At 45.1% G+C, this 27,751-nt stretch overlaps 1 protein-coding gene across 3 annotated transcripts in view; it reads left to right on the forward strand.

Annotated features, from left to right (window-relative positions):
- The window catches only part of NUGGC (nuclear GTPase, germinal center associated), a 45,975-nt gene that overhangs the window by 9,845 nt on the left and 8,379 nt on the right, over positions 1-27,751 (forward strand). For 2 of the 3 annotated variants that reach the window (XM_012807703.2, XM_023515597.1), the window contains exons 2-13: positions 4,472-4,547; positions 7,478-7,582; positions 8,932-9,040; positions 9,844-10,066; positions 10,576-10,806; positions 11,361-11,570; positions 13,153-13,328; positions 14,717-14,735; positions 16,497-16,586; positions 20,910-21,015; positions 22,178-22,311; positions 26,458-26,622. In XM_012807703.2, coding sequence (XP_012663157.1) covers positions 4,520-4,547; positions 7,478-7,582; positions 8,932-9,040; positions 9,844-10,066; positions 10,576-10,806; positions 11,361-11,570; positions 13,153-13,328; positions 14,717-14,735; positions 16,497-16,586; positions 20,910-21,015; positions 22,178-22,311; positions 26,458-26,622 — 1,596 coding nt within the window. In that variant the 5' untranslated portion in view covers positions 4,472-4,519. The remainder of the gene's footprint in view (positions 1-4,471; positions 4,548-7,477; positions 7,583-8,931; positions 9,041-9,843; positions 10,067-10,575; positions 10,807-11,360; positions 11,571-13,152; positions 13,329-14,716; positions 14,736-16,496; positions 16,587-20,909; positions 21,016-22,177; positions 22,312-26,457; positions 26,623-27,751) is intronic. The other variant, XM_023515598.1, reaches the window with a different exon arrangement.

Here is a 27,751-nt window from a genome sequence, read left to right on the forward strand (position 1 = left end):
TGACTGTGCGCTTGCCCATGTTAAAGCTAATCTTTTTTCTCTTAACTCACCTAGATTTTGATGTGCTTTAGCATTTCTGACTCAGCTTTTCAAACCAGAAATAGTTGGGTCTCTTATGAAATGTGTGACTTCATAGAGCACTTGTGCTACCAGCTTTCCTGGGGAGCATCTTAAGTAAGAACGTAGACTCCTGGGGCTGGGAATGGTGGCTGGTGCTTGTAATCCCTATACTTTGAGAGGATAGAGTGGGAGGATTGCTTGAGGCCAGGAGTTGGAGGCTACAGGAAGCTGTGATTGTTGATCATGCCACTGCATTTTATTTAGCCTGGGTGACAGAGAGAGCTCCTGTCTCTTAAAAAGACAAAAAACATAGAATCTGGGGATTTGAAGAAGCCTTGAAATTCATGTAGGCCAATGCCATTATTAGGTGCCAATACCAGCATAGCAAATACTTCTCGTGGCAGAAAATTCATTACTTCCTAAGGGAGCTCTTTCCATTTTGGACAATTCTGATTACTCGAGACTATTAAGCCAAAAAGGAAAGCAACCACCTACCTGGTGGATGGATCTACTTCTGCCCTTTTGGAACCAAAGAAAATATCTCCATGTCTCTTTTAGATGCAACTCTAAAGCAATGTATTTGGAGACTTTGGAGACCACTATAAAGCCCCCTCCCCATCTTTTGCCTTTGCCTGTGTCCTCTCTTCCTTTTTTTTTTTAATTTTTCTATTTTTATTTATTTTATTTTATTTCTTATAGCATAACTGTGTACTTTAATGCAATCATGGGGTACAGTGTGCTGTTTTCATATACATTTTGAAATATTCTCATCCATGAGAAGGTTAACATAACCTTCATGTCATTTTCTTAGTTATTGAGTTAAAATGTTTATACTCTGCTTTTAGAAAGATTCACTTGTCCCCTTGTAAGATAAACCATAGAGGTGACCCCACCAATCACCCTCCCTCCCCCCATCCATCCTGTCCTCTCTTCCTTAAGCCAAACATTCCCAGTCTCCATGGAGCAGTCTTCACCATGAGCGCTGTTTCATCTGTATACTTTTCCATTTATTCCTATTCTTTGCTTTGTTCTTTAAGCCAGGATCCTCATCATATGAGAACCTTATTTGGCCCCGGCCTGGTGGCTCATGCCTGTAATCCTAGCACTCTGGGAGGCCAAGGGGGAGGGGTGGAGCTCGGGGGGGAGCTGAGGAGTTTCAGACCAGCCTGAACAAGAGTGAGACCCCTGTCTCTACTAAATGAATAAATAAATAAACTAACTGGGAGTTGTGGCACACACCTGTAGTCCTAGCTACTGGGGAGGCTGAGACATGAGGATTGCTCAAGCCCACCAGTTTAAGGTTGCTGTGAACCATGGTGATACCGTGGCACTCTACCCTGGGCAACAGAGTGACTCTGTCAAAAAAGAAAGGAAGAAGGAAGGAAGGAAAAGGGAACCTCATTTGGTTTTTGAACATCCTTTTGTTGTGGAATCTCATCAAAAGCTTCCCATCCATTATTTCGTTCATTCATCCCATTAATGTTTATTGTTAGTCATTGCACAGCTTGACAGAAATGCAGCATTGAGCAAGTGCCATCTCCGGACCTTGGATGGTTCCTCACCAAGGGAGAAGAGCCATAAATTCTCTTCTGTGCCTGGACCGGCAGGGATGCACCAGGGCAATGATTAGGAACTGGGCACTGTTTCACAGAGGAATTGCTAAAATAGGATCTGGAAGAAAGAGTGGAAATTCACAAGGGATGAGGCGGAAGACTGCCCCACATACGCTGAAGTGCATGGAGGTTCAGTGGGACCCAGCCTTGGATAACGAATGGAGTGTGGGATGTCCTCAGAGGGGCCTCAAGGGGAGGAATGGAGGGATGGAGGAATGGAGGGATGGAGGAATGGAGGGATGGCAGGAATGGAGGGATGGAGAGAATGGAGGGATGAAGGGAATGGAGGGATGGGGGAATGGAGGGATGGAGGAATGGAGGGATGGGGGAATGGAGGGATGGAGGAATGGAGGGATGGCAGGAATGGAGGGATGGAGAGAATGGAGGGATGAAGGGAATGGAGGAATGGAGGGATGAAGGGAATGGAGGGATGGAGGAATGGAGGAATGGAGGGATGGAGAGAATGGAGGGATGGAGGGAATGGAGGGAATGGAGAGAATGGAGGGATGGAGGAATGGAGAGGTGGGAGCTCTGCCTGTGGCCCAGGGCCCCACACATAGCAGGGATTCTCACTACATTCAGCCAGCACCCACCAAATAGAGAAGTCATTTAGTCAGTTAATATCTGCAAGCCAAACTAAGAGTAAGGGACGGTTTGGCTGATAAATTGTGGTTTTAATTTGGGGTTAACATGTAAATGAGGCACAGTTTCCTTCACTAACGACTTATAGGTCTAGAGGGGTTGACGAATCAGGAGGGGTTTTACATATTTCAGAAGGCCCGGTGACTCCACCCAGCCGAACAGTGCAAACAGAAACATCAGATAATGGAGAGCGAACTTTTGGGTTTCCCCAGATTCTCCTATGGGGGGCTCCCCACTGTGTGTATGCAGTGTCCCCTGCTCAAAGCCTCTGTGGGGCCAGTTCTCCCCCCTTGTCCAGGCTTGTCTGCCAGTGGCTGGAGAGAGAGTGGATCTGATGCTTTGCCTTTGGGATATCCTTCCCTTCTCCTCCTGTAGATGTCCCATTCAGCGGGCTTTATGTCGCTTCCAGTAGGGCTGCCCTCCTGGTTGAGGTGGGGTGATGGAAGGTCCAGAGAACCTGGTTACTGTATCTCTCTTTTCTTGATCAGTAGCCCCCGCAGCAACTTTAGAGAACCCTAGGAACAATGAATGTTCTATCCTTCCAGATTCTTGCTGGAACTAAATATCACTGGCTTAAGTGCTCAAGGACATTGATAACACCCAAAGCAGCAAAACTGTATAACTTTACCACACTGGAAACTCTGGTCTCTAAAAGTTTATTCTTATTTCAGAGTGAGTTATCTAAGAGAGCTCAGGTAGTATCAGTTTAGACTTTAAGAGAGACAAATATAATTGAAAATCAGCGGTTAGGGAGGTTCAGGGGCTCACACCTGTAATCCCAACACTTTGGGAGGCAGAGATGGGAGGATCACTTGAGGCCAGAAGTTTGAGACCAGATTGGGTAACATAGTGAGACCTGGTTTGTACAAAAAAATAGAAAAATTAGCTGTGTGTGGTGATGCATGCCTATAGTTCCGGCTACTTGGGAAGTTGAGGCAGGAGGACTGTTTGAGCCCAGGAGTTTGAGTCTGTCTGTTGTGAGCCGCTGTACTTCAACCTGGGTGACAGAGTGAAACAAAGAAGGAAGGAAGGAAGAAAGAAAGGAGGAAAGGAAAGAAAAGAAAGAAAAAAAAAAGAAGAAAACCAGTGGCTGTGGAGAGAAGGAAACACTTTTACACTGCTGGTGGGACTGCAAATTAATACAGCTTTTTTGGAAGGAAGTATGAAGAATCCTCAAAGAACTCAAATTAGTCCTCCCATTTGATCCTGCAATCCTATTACTAGGCATCTACCCAGAAGACAAAAAAAAAAAAAAAATCCTTCTACCATGAGGACATTTGCACTAGACTGTTTATTAAAAGTCAATTTACAATTGCCAAAATGTGGAAATAGCCTAAATGCCCAGCAACCCAGGAATGGATGAACAAGCTGTGGTATGTGTATACCAGGGAATACTATTCAGCCACTAAAAAGATAGAGACTTTATATCTTTTGTATTAACCTGGGTGGAGGTGGAACACATTCTTCTTAGTAAAGTATCAGAAGAACGGAGGAGAAAGAATCCAACGTACTCAATTCTAATATGAAGGCAGTAGATGAGCTAATACAAGGGTGGGAGGTAGGGGAATGAGCAAGTAGGGGGAGGAGAGAAAGAAGGGGGATGGTAGGCCATGGTATAAGACACACCTCTTGGGAGTGGAGCACAATTATAAGAGGGACTTTACCCAACAAATGCAATCAGCGTAACCTCATCCTTTGTACCATCAATGAATCCCAAACAAACAAATATAATAAGAAAGGAAAACCAGGGCAGCACCTATGGCTCAGTGAGTAGGGCGTCAACCCCATATACTGAGGGTGGCAGGTTTGAACCCGGCCCTGGCCAAACTGCAATTAAAAAAATAGCCGCACATTGTGGTGGGCACCTGTAGTCCCAGCTGCTTGGGAGGCTGAGGCAGGAGGAATCGCCTAAGCCCAAGAGCTGGAGGTTGCTGTGAGCTGTGATGCCACAAAGTGAGACTGTCTTTAAAAAAAAAAAAAAAAAGGAAAGGAAAACCAGAGGTCAAGCAATCAATTAAACGAAGTAATGTGCTGGGCATTGTGAGGGATTCAAAGATAAGGTGGAATAGTCACAAACAGTCTACATGTTCTTGGTTCTTGATTGTTGTATTTTCAAATTCCACTGCCCCACCCCCACCTTTCCTTTATCTTTTCAGGCTGGTTCTCCTGAGTGGACACAGCAGGTGTTCAGGGAACTCCAGGGAATGGCAGACACTGAGGAGCCATATCCAGGTAACATCCCTGCAGTGTCATCCCCCACCCCCAATCCGGAGAAAACAGGAGCTGATTACAGTCCTGTGGTCACAGGCAGGTAGACTGCATTTGACTGGAGCCATCATCCTCTGCTTTACTCAGAAGCAGCTTTCCTGTAACAAATTGCAGTAGTGAATATCAGTTATTTCAACAATAGCTAAAACAGCCTGTTTATGATGAAGCAAACTGTTCAACCGGCCATTAAACTTGTGTGGTTTTCTGCCTTTAAAAAACAGAACGTTCAAAAAAAAATAATCACCTTAGCCTCTCTGCAGGTGGCCCATCTCAGGAAGAGAAGGCTGAAGCCCCTGGAATGACATGAGTGGCTTTCCCTAGAGGGTGATGTTGGCATAGTGGGGCTGCTCCATCAAGGGTGAACCACACAGAAGTCTGCATGGGGGTTTCCCTCCCTCAGAAGATTGGTGTGGGGCCCTGGAGCTGATGAGGGGGCCTTCCGTAGGACAATGGCAAGGATTTAAACCCTAGGTGCAGAGAACTGGGGTGTACATTCTCTGTGTGCTGAGGATTGCAGAGGGGAAGTGAGTCAGGGGGTCGTGATCAGCATCTGAGGCATGGGTGGGCGCGCAGATAGAAAGAACTGCAACTTGGAGGGTCTTCTTGATTGAGCTTATTCCTGAGGAGTGGGGTCATTTTGCTGGGATGATCCCCAGCAGTCTCTGGCAAGGGCCTGCATCAGCAATGAACCTGCTGTGGGGGGCTCAGTTCTCAGGAGCGACACCTTGTGGCAACAGGGGGAAACAGCAGCCGTAGACTAAGTGCTTTTTTGGGCCTTGGTCGTCCACTCCTGCTCCTTCCAGGATAATTCATTGTAAAAGGCAAAGGGTTGCTCCAGCATTTATGATCCAAGTTCAGGACATCTTGTTCCAGTTATAATTTAATATAAAAACTCTATCCTTACACAGGATAACGCCAAGATGGAAAGTACTTCTTCTTTCTAGGGTTTGCATCACAAAAATTGTGAAGAAAAAGTGTTAAGCCTTGTTTTATCTGACTTCTTAGCTTTTGCTTTAGTTGGGAAGTACACTTCTACTCTTTTATCAGATGAATCGCCGGTCCTTATAAAGTTCATGTGTGGCCTAGTCCCTTGTTTTCTGCACGTGGCTAAGAGACTATGCAAACCTTGTTTACACAAAAGAGTCCCTGGGTTACAAAGTCGACATATCTTTACATCCTGGAATTCTGAGATGCCTTTTGGAGCAGAGATTAAAGTGTTCTTCAGCTTGTGCTGGCCCAGATGCCTGAAAAACATGCTCTTTCGTGCTCTTTTTTTCTCTGCCTCTTCCTCTCCAGTTCAGCCGCAGAGCCAGCAACCTCTTGGTATTTAGTTCCAATGCAGCTTCTAAACCCAGCCAGGGTGAATTCTTTGAGTCAAGCTCAGTCGTGAGTTAGAATGTCTGGATAGAAGGCCCTAAGCATAGCCCTTTCAACTCCCTGTCACCGCCTGGGTGTGAGGTGGCAGAGGTTCAGGCTTTGGCAAGAAGCATGGCGCTGCACTAGACTACGGGCTGTGCGTTGGCTCCGGAAGAAGGGGAATTTGTGCTGGAACAGAGGAAAAGGCTGCCTGACCATCTGGGACACCGCATCTGGACTGGCAGAGGCTGGGCCTTCTGTTTGGGCCGCTATCCTAGGTCCCCATGGGAAGCTCCTTTTCTGTGGTTCTGCAGGGAAGAGGGTCTTTTAAAGCTGCACTTGGTTTCAGAGCCTCATGACCTCCTGGGATAAGCTGTTCATGTTAAGATTCTTGGGGTCAACTCTTCCCATAACCATTTCCTAAGGCACAAGCCAGCCCTGGGAGCACTGGGTTAGGATCATTTTCAGAAACTTCCACTCCAAGGACCCACCCACCTACTGCCCCTTTGTAGCAAGGTGAACACCACCAAGGGGTGTTTTCCAACGCCTGTGCCAAACAGGACGTTTTGGTTATACCCTTTCCTTAGGATGATGGGCCTTCTGCTGCACAACCAAGGGAAATCACTTACGGGAATGAATCACTGCAGAACGACACACATCTGTTTCTCAGCGACATCTGTTCTTACCTACGTCAAGCAGCTGCTAATGTCTCTCAGTGATGACGTGGAAAAAACTCCCCCATATTTAATCTCTGAAGGGCGTCTCCATTATAGGGTACCCTGCAAAGCTCTGGTAACATTTATATTTTTATCAGATCTCTCATTTTGCAGTGAAGAAGCCGAGCCTCAAGAAGGAGGGACTTGCTGTGGCCACGTGGCCCATTTTTTCCTCTGCATTCTACTCTGATCAATTTTTTTTTTTTTTTGAGACAGTTGCCCTTGGTAGAGTACTATGGCGTCACAGTTCAAAGCAACCTCAAACTCTTGGGCTTAAGCAATTCTCTTGCTTCGGTCTTCCTATAGCTAGGACTACAGGTGCCCACCACAACGCCCAGCTATTTTTTGTTGTTGTTGCAATTGTCATTGTTGTTTAGCTGGCCTGGGAGGGGTTTGAACCTACCAGCCTCCGTGTACGTGGCTGCGTCCTACCCACTGAGCTGCAGGCGCTGCCCAACTCTGATCAATTTCTTTCCTATCCTGAAAAGACCTCCCAGAGACCTTTCTTTACCCCTGGGCTACACAGTTGATTTCCTAAAACTTGGCATTTGTTGAAGAATGTCCAGCCATGTTCACTTCTGAGGACTTCTAAATAAAAACTTTTCACTGGAGGGTATATGTTGGACTGGACATTTTTGAACTAAATGCAGAATGTCCTGGGACTCTGAGAAGCAGGAACAAAACTGGAAAGACCCGACGGTGTTCTTTTCCAAATGAGTGTAGGGCAGATAGAGGTCTCTTAGGTTTGTGCAATGATAGAGGTGAGACAAAGATACCATGATCCAAGACCTATAATTTTATATAACCTCTGTTTATCTTTAGCTGAAGATGATTTATTTAAAGAACCAGTAAAAAAGAGAAGACGATCAGATCGAGACCAGCGGCTCCGAGCGTTTCCCTCAGTGGAGCAAAGTGCCCTGAGAGAATGTGAGTGCTGTGAAACTGTGGTATGGCTTTTTTTAAAAACATGGTTCTGTTTTTAAATTAATTAATTAATTAATTAATTTTTGAGACAGAGTCTTAAGCGGTTGCTCTGGGTAGAGTGCTGTGGCATCATAGCTCACAGCAACCTCCAACTCTTGGGCTCAAGCAATCCTCTTGCCTCAGTTTTCCTATTTTTAGTAGATGGGGGGGTCTCAATTTTTGCCCAGGCTGGTCTCAAACTCATGAGCTCCAGCAATCCATTCACCTCAGCCTCCCAGAATGCTGGGATTACAGGCGGGAGCCACCACACCTGGCCTAACATGGCTCTGTTCTTTTCCAAATATGTTAAAATGCTCAGAGGAAGAAAAGGTTAAATTTGGATGCAAATCAAACATCTTCAAATGAACTTGTTTCAGAAAGGGAGGGCTCAAAGTCTCTGCAGCGATACATACTTGGACAATTTTTCTTTAGGCATCTCTGGGTAGGAGGTCGTTAGCAAAATGACCTATTCCGGATTAGAACAAAGACAGCAAAAGTGATTAGTTTGGTGCTTTAGTGAGTGTTTACGTGATATCCTTGCACTATCTTCTTTTCATGACCAAAGTGTGGCAAAACACATGTTAAATTTCTGTTAGGAGGAGAGTCAGAGCAGCCTGGCTCTTTGGAGGTTTTCAGAATCAATGACTACCCTCTCCCGTGAGCCATCATCTCTAGTGTCAGACAACTTGCTCTCTTGTTTAACTGACCTTTCACTTCATTTTACCCCCTTCTGTGCGATATTCAACAGACTCTTGCTTTGCAGACCTTATACTTAATCCCTGCTACCGTGTTTCCCCAAAAATAAGACCTACCCCCAAAATAAGCTCTAACAGGATTTCTATGCATTTGTTAAATATAAGCCCTACCCCAATAGTAAGACCTAGTGATGGGTGTGGCTATGCAGATATGTTCCCTGCATTTCTCCAAGGCGCAGTAAGGAAGACTGGAATACCTTTTATCTGCCACAGCGCCTTTCTCCGAGCCATTTGCACTTGTGTGGGTGCGCGTGTGGTAACCGGGGTCAAAGCCATCCTATTGCACACCTGCGAAGGGCTAGGGGAAAGGAGTTCCCGCATCATTACCGTCAGCCCCACCAACAAGGTCGCCCACCCCCGCCGTTAGGTTCCAGAAGAAGATGACTTAACTGTATTTGAATAAATGTAGATTGTTGTATTATACTTAATAAAAATAAGACATCCCCTGAAAATAAGCCTTAGTGTGTCTTCCTGAGAAAAAATAAATTTAAGACAGTGTCTTATTTTTGGGGAAACATGGTAGGTATCTCCCAGGTAATACATTTCTGTTGATTCCAGATGAAAAACTGGAGTCACGGACCAGAAGGGTTTTGAGCAACACTTACCAGAAGCTCATCCAGTCTGTCTTCCTGGACGACAGCATTCCTAATGGAGTCAAGTATCTTATGTGAGTCTGAAACCCGTTACCCTGAAATTGTATGTTGACGTCTTTCCTTAAATGGTCAAGTGCTTTCCCCCAATAATAAAAAGGAGTTCTCAGTTAGAAACTAAGCAAAAAGGTCGAAAATGTCTGTCGTCTGTAGCTGTGGACCGTTCTTATTATAACTGAGAGTTGCCCTCCTTTGACCTGTCCCTGTGGGCAGGTAATCTGCTGAGTACTTCTCATTTAGAGATTTCATTTATTCCCCCAACACCCCTACAAAGTAGGAACTATTTTGATCATCCCCATTTTACTGAAATTGAGGCTCAGAGAGGGTAAGACAGTGAGGATAGTCACATCGCTGGTAAGTGAGAGGACCCAGAATCTGACCTAGGCCATGCCACTCTGGTCTACACCCCCAGCTATTTGTGTCACCCTGCCTGGAAGGACCCGTATGGTGCCAAAGCTACAATTTCTCCTGCTCACTAAGGCTCTGTGTTGTTCCTCGTACTACTTTACCTCTGCATAAATTTTATTTCTAGAATATGCAGCTTCCACAGAACACAAAGAAAGATGCCTCACATCTGTACAGACATTACAGGGTTTGTGTAGAATTGGAATTACCAGATATTTTTGTGTGATCTCATTTGGTCCCTCGCCCGACTCTGTGTAGTACACGGGGATTAATACTCTCCCCTGACCGGGGAGAGAGCAGAGAAGCAGGCGGGGACTTGCTTAGGGTCAGAGCTCAGTTCTTTTGCCTTCTGTTCCCCTGCTCTTCACACTACACTTTGAGAATTGTGACAATGTGCTTTTTAAAACTGATCCAGAAATAGGCTTCTTGCTTTAATTGAAAAGCCATCATCAGACCCAATCTACATCGGATTATTTGGAAGCACTGGAGCTGGGAAGAGCTCCCTCATCAATGCCATTACTCAGCAGGCCATGTTTCTACCAGTGTCTGGAGAAAGCGTCTGCACGTCATGCCTGGTGCAAGTGCGCTCAGGCTGTTGTGAGCAGTATGAGGCCAAAATCCACCTTCTCTCTGACCAGGCAAGTGTTTCCCCCTTTACTTCCATTTTTCCTTCTTTCCTTCCTTTTTCCTTCTTTCCTGCCTTCTCTCCTTCCTTTCTCCCCTCCCTCCCTTCTTCCCTCCCCTCATTCCTTTCTTCCTTTCCTTCTTTCCTCTTCTCTCCCTCTTTCCCTCCTTCCCTTCTTCTTTCCCTTCCTTTCTTCCTTAATTTCTTTTCTTCTCACTATCTCTTGGAGACTAATATTACATTCTACGTAAGTGTAGCTCCTGCCTTTATTGAATGAGAAGAACATTGCAGAATGACAGAGTTCAACGGAGTGAGATGGGAGAACGGTGATTCTAGCCTAGGTCTCGACATAGCTCATAGGGAACTTTGGGCAAGCCGTTTCCTTCTTTGGGGTCCCATATTATGACCTTTTATTTCGTGCATATACAGCCCCGGGTCCTGGCCAAGGGCAATGGGTTTTCCTTTGGTGGCTGTTTTCTGTGTCTGTGTCATAAGGGGCGTGGCCCTACTCTGCCTTGGCAGGAGTGGAAGGAAGAGCTGAAGAACTTGACTAGACTCCTGCACGGGATGGAGGAGCTGGGTGGAGAAGAGACGGATGCATGGGACCGGGACGACGCAGTGGAGGAAGCCATCTGGAAGCTACAAATGGTTTACGGAAACGGCGCGGAACGTAAGAGCTATGAGCAGCTACTAAAGGTGAAGCCCAAAGGGAAGATTCCCACCTCCAGAATCATCTCCCTCAAGGCAGAGGAGGTAGCGTGGAGATTGTTCTTTTAAGTTCTTCAGTAGTCTCAAGTATCACAGTGGAAGTAGACATGACCCAAGTTACCCTTCATTATTTATGGCTGCCACGTGGAATCTTCTAATGCAGGAGTCCTCAAACTTTTTAAACAGGGGGCCAGTTCACTGTCCCTCAGACCATTGGAGGGCCGGACTGCAGGCCCCAGGACGAGTTGGCTGCTAAGAAGGACAGGCAGCGGCGGCAAAAACAGCCAGCGGGCCGGATAAATGTCCTAGGCGGGCTGCATGTGACCTGCGGGCAGTAGTTTGGGGACGCCTGTTCTAATGTCTGAATGGAGGAGCTGAGTGCAAAGACTATTTATAGTTATTGGAGGATTAACTAAGGATGCTTTGGGCTACAAATGATTTTTAAAAAGACTTACAAGGAGTTAAACAAATAGTGGTTTATTCATTGTTTTATGTAAGAAGTTTGGAAGCAGTAGGGGTCTTGGGTCGGTTTGGTGGCTCTTATCTTTGTCTCCCTCAGCCTTCCATCACCCTCACAGGACTCTGTGCTCCCTCCTCAGGCGGGAGAGCTGTCCGACAAACTGGACCCCTACATCCGGACTCGGAGGAGAGGTTGGGATGGAGAGTCGTCCGAAGCCCGAATCTGGCCCTTGATCAAACATGTGGAAGTGACTCTTCCCAAATCCAAGCTGATCCCAGAAGGGGTCACACTGGTGGACATCCCAGGCACAGGCGACTTCAACAGCAAGAGGGACGAGATGTGGAAAAAGGTGGGTGTCTTTCCTAGGGCTTCATTCTCTCTTTCCTCAACTCCTCCACCCTTTCCAAAGTGACAAGGCCTGCTCTGTCTTTAGCTTCAGGGGGTTTATGAGTTGATTGGAATTAAATTCTTCTATTTTCTATGTTCTAAGCCATAGGGCAACAAGTATCAGGATGTAGGTGGCCAGAGAAATTGGAGAGCAAGAATCACGGGGTCAGCTTTGTAGCTGGAGCGAGAGCGGGTGATATTTGGGAAGGGCCAGCAGTAGAGGGGCCTGGGAGAGGGCAGAGTAAACAAGGACAGAGTGGGGTGTGTTGTGGCTGGAGAAAGATAGTAAGTGATGGTTTGGAGTTTCTCAACCTCTTGATATTTGGGGCTAGAGGATTCTTTGTTTGGGGGGCCGTCCTGGGCATTGCGAGATGTTTACAGCAACCTTAGCCTTTGCCCACTTGTACCCTGCAAATTGTAATAATTAAAAATGTCTCCAGACATTACCAAATACAGATGCTCCTGGACTTATAGTGAAGTAATGTCCTGACGAGCCAACTAAACCAGAAATCGTTAAGTTGAACCATCTTAGGATGGGCTCATGTCCAGTCGAAAAGAAAACTTCTAAGTTAAACCATCATAAGGCAGGGACCTCTGTATCCTTAAGGCATGAAATCTCTGCTAGTTAAAAACCGCTGGCATAAAGCAAAATAGTGATTTAATTATCAAGCCACAAGCTTGTCATGTCTTTACATGCAAAGCAATGTTCTGAGGAGGCACAAATGATCTTAGGCCTGGAGTTGGACCAGTTTTTCATTTGTGCAGAGATGAGACAAGCGAAACACCACAGTAAGGGAAATGTCATAATGCGACGTCTGGTCACAGGTCACAGGAAATTTGCATATTTAATGAAGCAGTATTCATGCAGATAATAAACTGTCATTTCATGCTCATTGGCTTTTGCACCTTGCCTCTGACAGTTTCTGGCTCCATGCAGAGGTGGTTGGACAGCAGAATGATGCCCCGAGGTGCCGGGTTTGGGGTAGATGCACCCCCCAAACTAGTTCTGGAAAAACAATCATTTTCCTCAGGCAACAACTGAGGCAAAATAGAACAGTGATGGACCTGGGACTGGGGAACTGATTTTCTTGAATTCTATCAACAACTAAGGCTGCAAGGTTCTGTGAAGCGTCTGGTGTGGGTCATGCACCGGGCTTGTGGTTATGTGAGTTTCAAGATGGAAAGTACAGACAGCACTCCCTTCCCTGGGGGCAGAGAGCAGACCCTGTATAGCCGCTGTGTCTGAGAGGTAGTGCGTAGGTAAGTCCCAGTGTTGTAGGACATGGAGGGGGGACAGCCAGCCCATCCTCAGATGAGGGTTCTCGGCAGAGTTTGAAGAAGAGAGGAACAGAGCAAAGGCTGAGAGTTTATAGAGCACGGCACATCTGAGAAAGTGCGAGCAGCTCTATCCAGCTGGCGTACAGGGAGCGTGATGGGAGCTGTGAGAGTTGGGAGTCGGGCGGTGTGATGGTACATCGAGGATCCGTCCCCTGGCACTGAGACATTGTCCCCGTGCTGACACATGCTGCGGTCCTGTTTTGCAGACCATTGACAAGTGCTCAGCGATCTGGGTGATCAGCGATGTCGAGCGAGTGTGTGTGGGGAAGGCCCATGAAGACCTTCTAAATGAGAGCATCAGAGCCTGCCAGCGGGGTTTCTGCAGGGACGTGGCCCTCGTGGTCACCAAGACTGACAAACTCCACTTGCCAGAATACCTAAGGTATCATTCTGGGCTCACAGGGGTGTGGACCCCAGTGGGGGCTTTCCTGCCTGGGTCCTAACTACGGTAACGACCAGAGCTTGACTTTGTGACATGTGGGCATCTTGCGCTTTGGAAAGGGACTGTGGGGGATGAAAAGAAAAGGCTGGGGACGTCCTGGGAACTCAAGTCCCTTGGGTAGGTTGTCTTATAGATCTGGACCACTTGGCTCTCCTTGTAGGTGGCTGCTTGGTGCCACTCATCCTTTTCACAGCTCCACGGGCACTACTGACGTAGATGTAACCTCCTGGTCTGTGCACTTGTGATGTCCCACTTGCCCACGGCAGATGTGGGGACTGTGACGACCCCACACCTGTCTGTAATGCCATCAGTCACGGTACAGCTTTGGCGTGTCAGTCTCGGCTGCAGATTTGTCTATCCCGAAGATTTTTACTCATTTAGAGCAAGTCCTCCAAGTTTAGCCCTTTGGCCAATAGCAGAAGCATTCTTTCTGAGTCATGTCCTCGCAGATATTAGTGAAAGGGAAGCATTCGAGGGCTTAGCAAATGTTCACAGATGTTGATCTCCACGTAGATCTCTGTTCCCCCATAACTAGGAAGACTTTAACTTGTCCAAAGTTAAACACTTCTGAGAGTGAAAAGGGGTGTTTGTCGTCCTTCGAGTGGGTATAACCTGGGCTGTGCTGGGGACACAGACGTTTGGTCCCCTGCCACTTTGGTCTGACTGCTGTCTCTACAAATTCACTTGCTCTCGTGGTCCAGGTTGGAGTTTGAGCTTGGTATTTTTTCACTGCTGTTTCTTCCCGCTCTGCCCCAGCACAGAACAATATCTCCCGCTGTGCCTTTCCAGCATCAACCCTAAAACAAAACATAATGAAATCCAATTGAATAAGCATTTCTCCAACGCTGTTGTAGGGGCTGCAGGTTCAGAGGCACATTCCCTAGTCCCTGCGCTTGCCATTTACAAGAGAGTTAAATGTCATAGGTAAGGGACAGGCTGAGTGCTGTGGGAACCCAGGATGAGAGGGCTGCAGTTTTGACTGGGACAGGGAGTGAGGTCACAGAAAGTTTCACAGTTGACAAGATGCTGGCTTAACATTGAGAAATAAAGATGCTTTTTACTGGAGGTGGATCAGAAGAGAGGAGCCTTGAACCTAAAATTTTTTATGCAAAGACACTGAGAGTATGTGCTGCTTTCAGGGAAAGGGGAAAGACCATCATGACACATAATAAAAGTGAAGTAATTGGGAGGCGCCTGTGGCTCAAAGGAGTAGGGCGCCGGCCCCATATACCGGAGGTGGTGGGTTCAAACCCAGCCCCGGCCAAAAATTGCAATAAATAAATAAATAAAAGTTAAGTAATTGTTACATTTTTCTAATTTCATTTCAGGGAAAGAAAGGTGGGAAAAGTAAGTATGAACTAGTTATTTTAAAATATTATGTTTTATGATTGATATAACAGTTGACCCATGAACAACATGGAGGTTAGGCAGCCACCCCCCTGCTCAGTCCAAAATTATGTATAACTTTTGAGTCTCCCAAAACGTAACTGCTAATACCCCACTGTTGACTGGAAGCCTTACTAACAACATAAATAATTGATTAATATATATTTTATAAATTGTATGTGCTATATACTATATTTCTGCAATAAAGTTGGCTAGAGAAAAGAAAATGTTATTAAGAAAATCACAAGGGGCTCAGCGCCTGTGGCTCAAACAGCTAAAGTGCCAGCCACATACACCTGAGCTGGCAGGTTCGAATCCAGCCCTGACCTGCCAAACATCAATGACAGCTGCAACCAAAAAATAGCCAGGCATTGTGGTGGGTGCCTATAATCCCAGCTACTTGGGAGGCTGAGGCAGGAGAATCGCTTGAGTCCAGGAGTTGGAGGTTGCTGTGAGCTGTGATGCCACTGCACTCTACCCAGGGGGACAGCTTGAGGCTGTCTCAAAATTTAAAAAAAAAAAAAGGAAAAGAAAATCACAAGGAAGAGAAAATACATTTCGCAGTGCTGGACTGTATTCATATAGTAGGTTTACTTTGTTTCCAAGAGGAATCTGTCTGTCTGAAACAGCAGGCAGGCACAGCTGCCCACCTCAACCTACGGTACCACACAGTTCAGCTTTTTCTGGTAACATCATGACTTTCCCCTGCTTCTCCAAAGAACGTCCATCATCACAAGTGGCACTTTGTCTGGGTCCCCTGGTGTTGTTCAAGGTTTACAGTATTGCACTAAACACAATGAAAACTGCTAGAGATCACTTTTGACTGTGATACAGTTTACTGGAGAGATGAGCTCTTAACACAGAGATAATTAGCCTCCCTCTGTATTTTAGAGATACTCGCAGGACCTGAGTCCAGACCTGAATAGCAACAGGAAGTGGCTACAAAATTATTGCAGAAGTCTGGAATACACTATAGTTAGTTTTACAGTTATGATTTGACCGTATCTTTGCATTTGTTTGCCTTTCTCTGGATGTCCAATGGTGTCTTGTAAGTTTTGATACATTTTAACTATTCACAATAGAAGGGTGTATATTTTATGGTACACACGTAGTAGATGATAAACTAGTATCTACATACATTTTATGCATTCATGACTTACCTTTTTCTTAATTTTTTTGATATTTCTAGGCTACAAGGTTTGTGTATAGGTTTTTTTTTTTTTTTTAAGAGACAGAGTCTCACTTTGCTGCCCTCAGCAGAGGGCTGTGACACCACAGCTCACAGCAACCTCCAGCTCCTCAGCTTAGGCGATTCTCTTGCCTCAGCCTCCCGAGTAGCTGGAACTACAGGCGCCCACTACAAGGCCTGGCTTTTTTTTGTTGCAGTTTGGCCGGGGCCAGGTTTGAACCTGCCACCCTCAGTATAGGGGGCCGGTGCTCTACTCACTGAGCCACAGGTGCCACCCTGTGTACAGTTTTTTTCAAATCATCACAAATCTCTAAAAATTGTTCCCGTATATTTATTTTAAAAAACTCATGTCAAAGTGGCCCCATGCAGTTCAAATCCACGTTGTTCAAATGTCAACTGAGTGTAATTCTAGTACAGTACATGGGTGTTTGACTGTTGGAGCTAATGAAGATCTGCCAAATTCACGTCTTACCATTTCATCAGTGTTGATAACCCTGAACTCTTTGCGTTCTTTTCTTTCTTTCACAACTTAGCAAGCTATTCAAAGTCAGCGGGAGGCTGTTTTAGAAAGAAATGAAATGATAAAACTACAAAGGAATAGAAGTCTCAAGGAAAAACTGAAGGTGAGTCACCCTATTTCCCCATGCATTTTTCCCATGGCTGGCTTCCCGGCCCCCAGTCTCTGAGAAACGAATGTGTAGCTGGTCTTTTGGGGCAGCAAGGGCGAAAGCTTTGGAATAGACAATTTGGATTTTAAACCTTCCCCTAGCCTCCCACAGCAGACATCTGGAATTTTCCAAGTCTCTAGGAGAGAATGTCCATTAGCTTTGGAATTGTGAGTTTTCAGAGGTAGTGTGGAAAATCAAGATTGCATTTATTAATAACAGGCATGCTGAGAATCAGTACAGAGGCCGGTGCTGGTGGCCTTGGAGGTTGGGGAGCAGCCCGGGCTCCGTCCCTCGCTGGCACAGTGTGGGGATCAGAAGGTCCTGTGTGAGCACAGCCCATGTGGACAGTGATCTATGGAAGTTCAGCAAATAAGGCCACAGTGGCGAGGTTGCTGTAGGCAAACACAGAAAGATGGAGAGAGGCCGTGCGCCCTTCCCTTCAACTAAACCTTTCAGATTTCAATGTCACACGTGGGCCCTCTTGTAACTACTCCCCCTATGTGAACAAATTGGTTATTTTCTGGCTCATTTGGCTTATTTTACTACGAAAAGAACTGATTGCTATGTGTACAAGAGGGTTTGCCTGATTGAAATAATTTTTATTTAAACTGTCAAAACAATCGGGAGCCTTGAAGCTCAACTTATAAGTCTTATTTTATTTGCAAATTTAATCATTGTTATGCCCTGACTCTTTTTTCTCAGATTAATGTTCAGTCACCATATAGAGTTAGTAGATTTAACTCCTTTATCAAATGACACCATTTTAAACCTTAAATTTCCGTAAACATTTTAAACTAAAATCGTGAACTTTAAACGCCTGCAAAAGTAGATGCCACCTACCCAGATCATTGTGTTTGCAAAGCGTTTCTTAAACTCAGTATAAAATAACTTATAAAATGGGTTTGATTAATTTCATTCACATCTGTATATTTATTTATTTATTTATTTTAAGACAGAGTCTCGCTGTGTCTCCCTGGGTAGAGTGCTGTGGCGTCATAGCTCACAGCAACCTCAAACACTTGGGCTTAAGTGATTCTCTTGCCTCACCCTTCTAAGTAGCTGGGACTACAGGCACCGGCCATAATGCCTGGCTGTCTCTTTGTTGCAGTTGTCATTGTTGTTTAGCTGGCCCGGGCCGGGTTCAAACCTGCCAGCCTGGGTGTATGTGGTCAGTGCCCTACCCACTGAGTTATGGGCACCGCCCTTTATTTTTATTTTTACACCTTTTCAGGCTGCACGTTCCCCTACCCTTGTTGGGAAGCAGAATTTTCGTGTTTGGAAAAAAATCTAAGATATCATCAATTTTAAGCAATTCTAAGATGCATCTCAATGTCAGAAATATTAAACAATGGGAAAAATGCGCATCTTAGTATTAATAAACCATAGTACCGTGTCAGCTGAAATTACTTGATTGAAGAGATTACAGTATGGCTATGAGTTTGGGTTGTCACTTTGGGATTCCAGACTGAGACCCAGGCTCTCAGTCCTACCGTGGTGCGGTGACTTGGGTCCCCCGTCCACTAGTAACATGCTGTCCAGGTCCGTGGTTCCCTGGAGCCTCCCTTAAATTTTGCCCTTACCCTGTTTTTACTATAAACTCTCACACAGATTTTTGTTATAACCTAATTGACAAAGTTTTACTGCCTGACTTGACCTGATGGGATTTTGTGTCCCTCCCAAAATATGAACAGACAAAACTCTTTTAGGGTTTGCACAGATGGAATTTACAGGCTAGGTTTTGACATTCCCAGCATGTCGTTGGAGCTGGGTGCTACCGTTGCTTTAAAATACCTTACTTTATTTATTTAACTTTGGGACCATAATGAGCTTGTGGCTTTTCCCAGAATTCTTGTGTTCCTTTTGATCCTCAGCATGTCACATCTTGGCCAGGGGGAGCCCTTTAAGCTGATTACCCACCCAGACATTTTAAAAAACGTTCTGTCTAGCAACAAAAACATACTCAAGCCCACTCTATTTTCCCTGCCTCGAGACATGGATCAACTACTTTCCAAGGATCTTGGGTTTCTTTTAACAGAGAATAACATTAAGAATAAAAGTCGAGGTGTTAGGGGAATGTGTCAAATTATTTCCTACAAGTAAAGGCAGCAGCAGGGTGATAGTTAATGACAAAGCTAGAAAAGGTAGATTTAAAACAATAGGGTCAGAATTTAGATTACTGATTTCAATCTAACTCCAACCTTATTTTCCAATTCTGCTTCCTTATGGAATCCCTTCTATTTTTAGCTTCCAGGTTTTCTCTTTTCTCAGATATGATATCTTCTTACACACTTTAATGCATTATGGGATATACACTGGGTAACAAGCCATGTGTTTAAATCAGAACACTGTCTAACCTCTCTGTAGTGTAATCTGATGAGTATCTACGAACAGCTCAGATCCCACCCTCCAGCTATAAATGTCTCTGCTTCTGTTTTACAATAACATGGAACCTGCATACTGCGGTCACTTTGTTGACACTATAAAAATATGCCTTTTTTACTGTAATAACAAGAATAAATGTTAACTAACCTTCAATATTTCTTTTAAAAGTTTTACCAAATTGAGGGCAAGATTTTAAGTAGTGGAAACACCTAGACCCAGCTAGGCACACTCCTTTCTTGAAATAGTTTTAGAACTCTACTTAAATTTAATTCCACATTAGTTTCACTTTCCAGTAGAAAATTGTTTCAGGCTGGGTGCAGTGGCTCACGCCTGTAATCTCAGCACTCTGGGAGGCCGAGGCCAGTGGATCACCTGAGCTCAGGAGTTCAAGACCAGCCTGCGTTGGTGGCAGGCGCCAGTAGTCTAAAACTAGCCATGCGTTGTGGCAGGCGCCAGTGGTCCCATCTACTTGGGAGGCTGAGGCAAAACGATCACTTGAGCCCCAAAATTTGAGGTTGCTGTGAGCAATGACAACATGGCACTCTACCAAGGGCAACAAAGTAAGACTGTCTCAAAACAAAAAAAAGAAAGAAAGAAAATTGTTTCAACTTTCCCTGAACTTTTTCCTAGGCTCAAAATTCTATCAAAAACAAAAGAAAGAATAAGTAATTTCAGCAGACCTTTACACTTGAGCCCTGACTCTATAGCATGGGGGCTTTGGGAAGTGTATACAGGCGTCTCTATGCCAGCCTTGACTCCCTGTCCTTACAGCTTGAGAGAGATGTGGCTTCTCACCAGTTCCCCTGGGTCACAGGGCCTCTACTCAATCAGCTCTTTTATATCTTTGTATTAGAAAGGGATTGACAACTCTACGGTTTTCTACCTCCCCAAAATACCCATGTGTACACACAAACAAGTCTAGATGTGCATGTTCTTCTCCTTCAAGTGAGAAGAATAAAAGATTCTGGAACAATATTCGTGTATAATTCTAGTAAACTTCTCAGTGATGATGTTTTTCCAATAAAAAAAAAAACTTTCTTACATAATTCTTGACATAGAGAACTCTACTTAAATTTGCTTGAAAATTCCTTTGCATGAAAATGTCTATGATCGCTCACTAACCACCCAGCTAAAAAACTTTCACTTTTATAGAACCTTTGCTCAATGTTGTGTTGTGTTGTGTTGTGCTGGTAAAAGTTTAACAACCAGCTCATTGTTCAAACAAACAGACTTGCATCAGAGTAGCATCTGCCAATTCCTGTGGTGTAAATACTCCCACATTGCTAATCTCAAGCTAGCATTGTGATGACCCTGAAGTGCACAGTCGGCTCTCAGAAGCTATTATGAGCTGCTCCCACTCACCACTGCCTTTTCTAGAGATTCACTTCTTTTTCCCAGAAGGATCCTGGTGCCTTTCCCCCTATGAACATTTAAATATACTTCAGAACTATTTTCTCTATATATTTTCTTCTAGAATTGATATTTTTAACTCCCAAGAGCAGAGGTCCTCAAACTTTTTAAACAGGGGGCCAGTTCACTGACCCTCAGACCATTGGAGGGCTGGACTGCAGGCCCCAGCACGAGTCGGCTGCTAAACAGGACAGGCAGTAGCAGCAAAAACACCCGGCTGGCCAGATAAATGTCCTAGGGGGGCCACATGTGGCCCATAGGCCGTTGTTTGAGGACGCCTGCCCAAGAGGATAGTTTCTATGCAGCAATTTCCACACAACTTCTGGCCATGGGTAGATATTTAGAATATTGTCTGTTCTTTGTGGGGTTCTTGGAGAACTCAAAGTGAATGAGCTGAAATTTGCTGCAGGCTCTTGGGAGGCCTGTGTCCTGTCTGCTTTGCCACAGTTGGGTTATTTCATTTTCTCTGTGCCCCTCTTACTTCAGAGAAAACTGCCGGCTGACTTCAAGCTCCTGGAAGCCTCAGATCTCGTGTACACAGTCAGCGCCCAGGAGTACTGGCGGCAGGCGCTCCTCACGGAGGAGGAAACTGGTAATTTATGTTTTTTTATCTCAATCACTAAAATTCTCAAGATTAAGCTTAGCACTTTGAATTTCCTGCTCTAGATCTTTCTGTGCCCATGTGAAAAAACGTTCAGGCTTGCCAGCTTCTGTATCTATTGCAAATATATATTTTTCTTGTGGTGCCTGAGACCACAGTTCCTCTCGCCTCCACATCTTACCAGGGGTTGGTAAAGGTTGTCATTTCCCTAGTGTTCAGCTGGAGTGTGCCCCCCACACCTCTTCAGCTGTGGATACCAGAATCATTTTCTGAGTGTCTGATGTGTGATTTGTCTGTGAGGTTGAGAAAGTAGAAGGCATGCCCTCTTTCTTACAGAACTTGAAATCTAGATGAGCTATTACTAACCAAAGTGCAAAAATTAAAGGGAAAATAAGGTTGACTGTAAGCACAACAGAAGGCCAGGGAATCTAGAGCTCTGTGTGGATAGAACATTTGGTGCAAACCAGGCGAATAGGTGGGCTTGGGGTTAGGTTTTCATCTGGGTTCAATGTGGCTTACGGCCCACACACATGTGACTAGATGGGAACAGAGGTTAGGTGATGTGTTCCCAGAAGTGGGGACTGCTTGAGCAAGAGTATTAAATTAAAATTAGCATGGTATGTGGAAGGAATAATATAGGAAAATTGCCCTGTACGAGAATACTGGGAAAATTATAGTGAGATGACATCTATTAGCTTCTGACTGAGAAAGGCAAGTTTCTGATCACCTGTTAGAGGTTCTTGTTCCTTTCTACAGCGAGAATGGACTATTCTGAGGTTAAAGGTTAGTTGACATACAAAATCTTAGGGGGGCCAAAGAGCTGAGACTCTAGAAGTGTGAGCCCCTTTGGTTCCACTTTGTAGGCTGGTCCCAATTCAAAGTGCCCATTTTGTTCACAGCCTGAACTTTTCTATGTGGTTTGTTTGGTGTAGTTAAGTTAAATTAATATTCAACATTGCTGGCTCTGCCGTTGATTGCTGTTGATCCTACACACGGGAAAAGTGTCTGTGGGAAAGGTGGGTTTGGTGGGCAGCCAGCCCTCGTGGGCCCTCAGCACCAGCTCCTTCCTGTCACCACCCTGATCTTTAAACTTCCAGGAGTTCTATTGACTACAGACTTCTGGCTTATTGGTTGTGCTGTCTGTGAATTCCAGAAATCCCCAAGTTAAGAGAGTACATCAGGAAAAGCGTCTTGGATAAGAAGAGGAGGATGGTGGCCCAGTATGTGACTGAAGCCTTCGGCCTGTTGCTCCTCACAGACAGCTTCAACTCCATGCAGAGCCAGCCGGTATGCGACACAGCGGCCCTAGAGTTTCCCCCCGGCCTGGGCAGAGCGTGGCCTCATCCCAAGTTAGAGAAGTAACTCACGTTTTTCCTCTTCATATCAAAGGAGGATATGAAACGTGCAGTGTCTAAGAGGCCAAAAGGATAATTAGAGGGTTAAGGTCCTAACATATGAGTAAGAGAGGAAGGGGGCAATATTTCACCTGAGACAGATGGCGTGAAGGGAAAGTGTAGAAATAGTAGCTGTTTCCCGTCTCTCCTAAGACTTGAACAAGATGATGTGTTTTAACGATGGCAGGAGTGATTTGCCTCTTAGCAGGATGCAGACCCATCTTGGTGGCCCAGGAGAGGCGTGTTTATGTGTTTAATCCAAAGATGTTTCCTCTGATCTTCATACTCTGGCACTGTTGGAATCTCAGACTCAGAGCACCGTAGTCAAATAATATGAGAGGAAGCTAAGTAGGAGGAAATCCAGCCGACTTTGATACTGATCTGCTGTCCAGACTGCGGGCCCTTCCAGTGACCAGTTACAAATAACTTTTATCACAGTGATGGATAAATTGATCTCTTTGAATGATTTTTTTTTACCCTAAAATAAGAGGGATAAGCTGCTGAGTTAGAGGCTTGGGGGTGTTTTGGAGAAAAACCTGGTGCTGTCACTAGTCACCGGCTGCGTTGTTTCCTCAGAAGAAACTGAGTATACAAACGTCCGCTCAGTGGGTTGACCATGTATAAAAATAGAACTCTGACCCACAACCTGCAGCAGCCTGGCCAGACACCAACTCCTTATCAATAGTAAACAGTCCAGGCAGCCAGTCCTGGATCTCTAACTGAGTCAGCCTGTCGTAAGTCAGACGGCGGTCTCTAGTCACGATCTAGGAAACTAAACAAGAACTTCTATAACAATCGGCCCCGGATGGCCAGGCCTCGATCTATATCTTCCCTAATTTTTGTCCTTGCTTGGAGTTTACCACCAACCCCAGAAAGCCAGATGTGTACCCCTCACCAACCACACGGCCTTCTAGTTAGCCCATCTGTGGCTTCTCCAGGCCAACACCTGCGGTCAGGGTGCACCTGAAGCCTTCCTTTTGGTCCACTGTAAAATTTTCCCACCCTTCTGCCTTCTGTTGAGTTTCTGCCAAAGTCAAGGTGAAGGTGGCTAACTCCTTTGCTACAGCAAGCTCTGAGTAAATAGCCTTTGCTTTTCTCATTTGGGTGGTCTTTGCTTATTTCCACACTGCCTGTACCCGTCAGCTTGGCACAGTCAAGTTGTCTGAGTTCTTTGTTATGTTGGAACAGGGCACTAGTTGGGCTCTGTGAGAGGCCAAGGAGCTGGTCTAGAGAACGGGGCAGGCAGAGCTGGGCACTCCAGACCTGCCTTCCATGTGAAAGCGAGCAGTGCCAAGTGATGGGTCTCTGGTTTGTTAAACCAAACACTGCCTTTGAAAATTCTGTATAAAAGGTGCACGTGGAGCCAACGTCACTGACATTTTTTATCACGTTTTTTATGCTTTGTTTTGGTCTAGTTGTACGAGACAAAAACAAAACAAACTCCTGGAATCTGAGATTTTTTCTAATTTGGTTTATGTCCCCTGAAATAGTTGGACAAGACTTTGACCTTCCAACATCCTGAAAAGTTCTTCAGGGTGAAATTTGTCTCTCTGCCCAGCACAAGATTGCTTTTGGAAGTCTCAGTGGAAAATGAATCAGATGTGGTGCTGTGTGTGGTTAGAGTATTTGACAAATATAAGGACAAGGCATTCTGCAATTGAGCCCGGAAACGCCCTTTTTGCGTGGTCTTCTTTGCTAAAAAGGAAGTGTAAGCCCTCAGAGGGGCTCGGTCCCACCCTTGCAGCTGGATTCGGGCTGTGGAAGACCCAGAGGAGGAGAGAGGGCTGACTGGCATTTCTGCAATAGTCATCTAGGGAGTTGCCGGCAGCTTTCCTCAAAGTTCTTTGGCCTCAATATTGGTCTTAGTCTTAGTTCTTTGAATGGAAAGTTGGAAGGCAAGAATCGATTTCCTTGAATTCTGAAAAATCAAACCTGAGTAGGTCCATGATCGATCATGTTTTTTTTAGATTATGACTCCAACCAAAAACTTAAAGAGTTTGGGTAGTTAGTGACTTTAAATGAGCACTCACAATTTTGAAGAATCAGTAAGTTGATGGTGACATCTCAGTGGATCCCACATTTCAGTCCAGGCTTTCTCTTTCTTATTGTTCTTTTATTCCCAGTTCTTTCCGTTCTTATCATTCTTTTGTATCGTTCCTCTTTCTTATTATCTTATTCAGTAGAGATTTACTGAGGACGAGACATTGTGAGAATCCTGCCTGGAGATTTATTTATCTTATCATCTTTCTTGTTTCATTTTCATTACCAGAGATACCACAAATTCAAGAGACTCTAAAAGGGCACTTTGGGGAAAAAATATGGTTTATAAGAGTTTTTTATTTATTTTATTTATTTTTTATTTGCAGTTTTGTGCCAGGGCTGGGCTTGAACCCCCCACCTCCGGCCTATGGGGCTGGCATCCTACCCTGTTGAGCCACAGGCACCACCCTTTTTATAAGAATTTTTAATGGTAGGCTTGGCACCTGTAGCTAAGCGGCTGGGACACCAGCCATATTCACTGGAGCTGGAGGGTTCAAATCCAGCTGGGGCAGCTAAACAACAATGACAACAACCAAAAAGTAGCTGGGTGTTGTGGCAGGCGCCTGTAGTCCCAGCTGCATGAGAGGCTGAGGCAAGAAAATCTCTTAAGCCCAAGAGTTGGAAGTTGCTGTGAGCTGTGATGCCACAGCACTCTACCTGCAGTGACATAGTGAGACTCTGTCTCAAAAAAAAAAAATTTTTTTTTTAATGGTGAAAACTAGGGCAATTGGAAATGGTGTCCATAAACTCCAAAACTCATCAACTGTATGATTCACAGACTTTTATTTGAGGTTGTTTTCAAGACCCTTCCACCCCATTCGGTAACTTTAAAGATGATGCCATTGAGAACCAGGGAAGTTAGAAGTCATTTATAGAAGGTCACTCATCAGTTGGGGAATGATTTCTGCCTACTTGGAAAAAAACTTAAAAGTCTACGATTTCTAATAGCAGCTTTTCCAGGCCACGTGTTCAATTCACGACCATTCATAGATTTTTCTCTCTGTGCCGTGCCCTGGAATAAGTGAACATGAACAACCGTCTGTCCTTTCAGTAGGTTGCTAGTCCAGGGAAGGGGACACGTGGCATGAGAGAGACACCATGTGATAGGAGGAATGCTGTAACACAGGTGTGGACAGAATGTGCCTCTGCTTGGGAGCCAGGGAGCCAGGGAAAACTCCTGGGAAGTGACTTTTGAGCCTTTATTTTTTATTAAACAGAGTCTCATAGCTCCCAGCAACCTGAAACTCCTGGGCTCAAGGGATCCTCTTGCCTCAGCCTTCCGAGTTGCTGGGACTACAGGCACCCACCAGAACACTCAGTCAATTTTTCTATTTTTGTAGAGATGGGGTCTCATTCTTGCTCAGGCTGGTCTCCAACTCTTGAGTTCAGGCGATCCCCCTGCCTTGGCCTCCCGGAGTGCTAGGATTACTGGTGTGAGCCACTACACCTGGCTGACTTTTGAGCTTTGTCTTGAAGGACTTGAGGTTGGAACAGCGTGTGTGAAGGCATGGAGGTCTCAAAGGGAATGGTGTGTTTCAGGAACGGTAGCGATTTCGGGGTAGCTATTTGGGAGGATGTGCCAGGCACACAGAGAGTGGTTCTGGAGAGGTGGGTCTAGTCCCGGTTATGAAGGCCCTTAAGTACCAAGCCAGGGAGTGTGGCTTTCCTCTGTGCAGGAACTGAGGGGTCCACCTCGTTTCCATGCTCGGACAAACACTAGGAGTGTCCAGTTTAGAACCTAGAGGTGAAGGTTCCTGGTGGTCACTTGCTTATATTAATTAAATATATTTTCCTCTCTGATTAGAATGCATTTTTGGACAAAAAGACCACAGCTTTATTTTTGTGCCTTATGATCCCACTGTACACTGAGGGAGGCCTTATTCTGACAGTGAAGAGACGTTGACTCTGGGTGATCAACTCAATGGTGGGTTGGCGACAAGCTACAGGAAGACTTCAGGGCAGCAGGTGGCCTGATGCTCCTTTTGCCCCCTGTCTCTAGAGTGAACCCTTGTACATGAGCGGCCTGCGGAGGTTTGTGGAGGAGAAGGTGGAGGTGCTGGACGAGGCCATTGTGCAATGCTTTGCCCACATTGAGCGGCCTCTGCAAGAAGGGGTCCAGGCCGCCAGGACTTCCTACCGACGCATCCTTGGGGCATGCTTGGTGGTGAGTGACCTTTCGGGGGAACATACAGGTGGCTCGTGACGTCTGTTCTTTCACAAAAATTAGAGAAAATAAAATGAATTATTGTACATCCACACGATATTATATGGTTATCAAAATAATTTCAGGAACATGTTTATAAGGGTTTGGGGATATGCTTCTGTTGTAATATTAAGTGAAAAGAGCCGAGGAGAGAGAGTGAAGGAGAGAATTATGAGGCCTGTCTGGAGAGCATCCAGCCGTGGTTGGTACTATTTTTCCATGAGGGCATGGCTGGATACTTTCTGGACAGACCTCATCTATTAATTATATCATGCTATGCAGCTGTTCGCTTAAAACATTCCCTTATGACAGATAGGCGGTACCAAACGTAGACACATTTTTTTTTTTTTTTAGAAAGGAAAAAAACTATATTAAAATTATAATACTCAATATGCACCAATAACAAAAGAGAACCCCATGTCGTGTTGAGTACCCCCTGTTAATTGCAGAAGTCACGTGTAACTTGTGTATTACACATTTCATATAATTTTTTTCTTTCTTAAAAGGTGTATACATTTTTTGGGGCACCTGTATCTCTTTGAGTAAAGATCACAGAGGCCTCTACTGAAATTTTAGTGAATGTATTTTTATCCTCTTTACTAATGATCACCATCTATCTAAAATTCATTAATGTCTCTTATAATTCTAGCTTTATTTTATTTATTTATTTATTTTTTTTTTGAGGCAGCGCTTCAAGCCATTGCCCTGGGTAGAGTGCCATGGCATCACAGCTCACAGCAACCTCCAAGTCCTGGGCTTAAGTGATTCTCTTGCCTCAGCCTCCCAAGTAGCTGGGACTACAGGCACCCACCACAATGCCCGGCTATTTTTTGGTTGTAGTTGTCATTGCTGTTTGGCAGGCCCAGGCTGGATTCGAACCCGCCAGCTCTGGTGTATGTGGCTGGTGCCTTAGCCGTTTGAGCTACAGGCGTTGAGTCTAGTTCTAGCTTTATAATACTCTTTCCTCTGATAGGTGAATTTATTTCCCTGGGGGAAAATGTCACCAAGACATACAAATCAAATTATATCCCAATAACTATTTAACAAAAAAGAATGCAGAATTTAGACTGTCCTTAGAAAATCCATGGCG

Source organism: Otolemur garnettii, unplaced genomic scaffold (assembly GCF_000181295.1).
Source record: "Otolemur garnettii isolate 467f Iridium unplaced genomic scaffold, OtoGar3 scaffold00074, whole genome shotgun sequence".
In the NCBI taxonomy this organism is placed as follows: domain Eukaryota; kingdom Metazoa; phylum Chordata; class Mammalia; order Primates; family Galagidae; genus Otolemur; species Otolemur garnettii.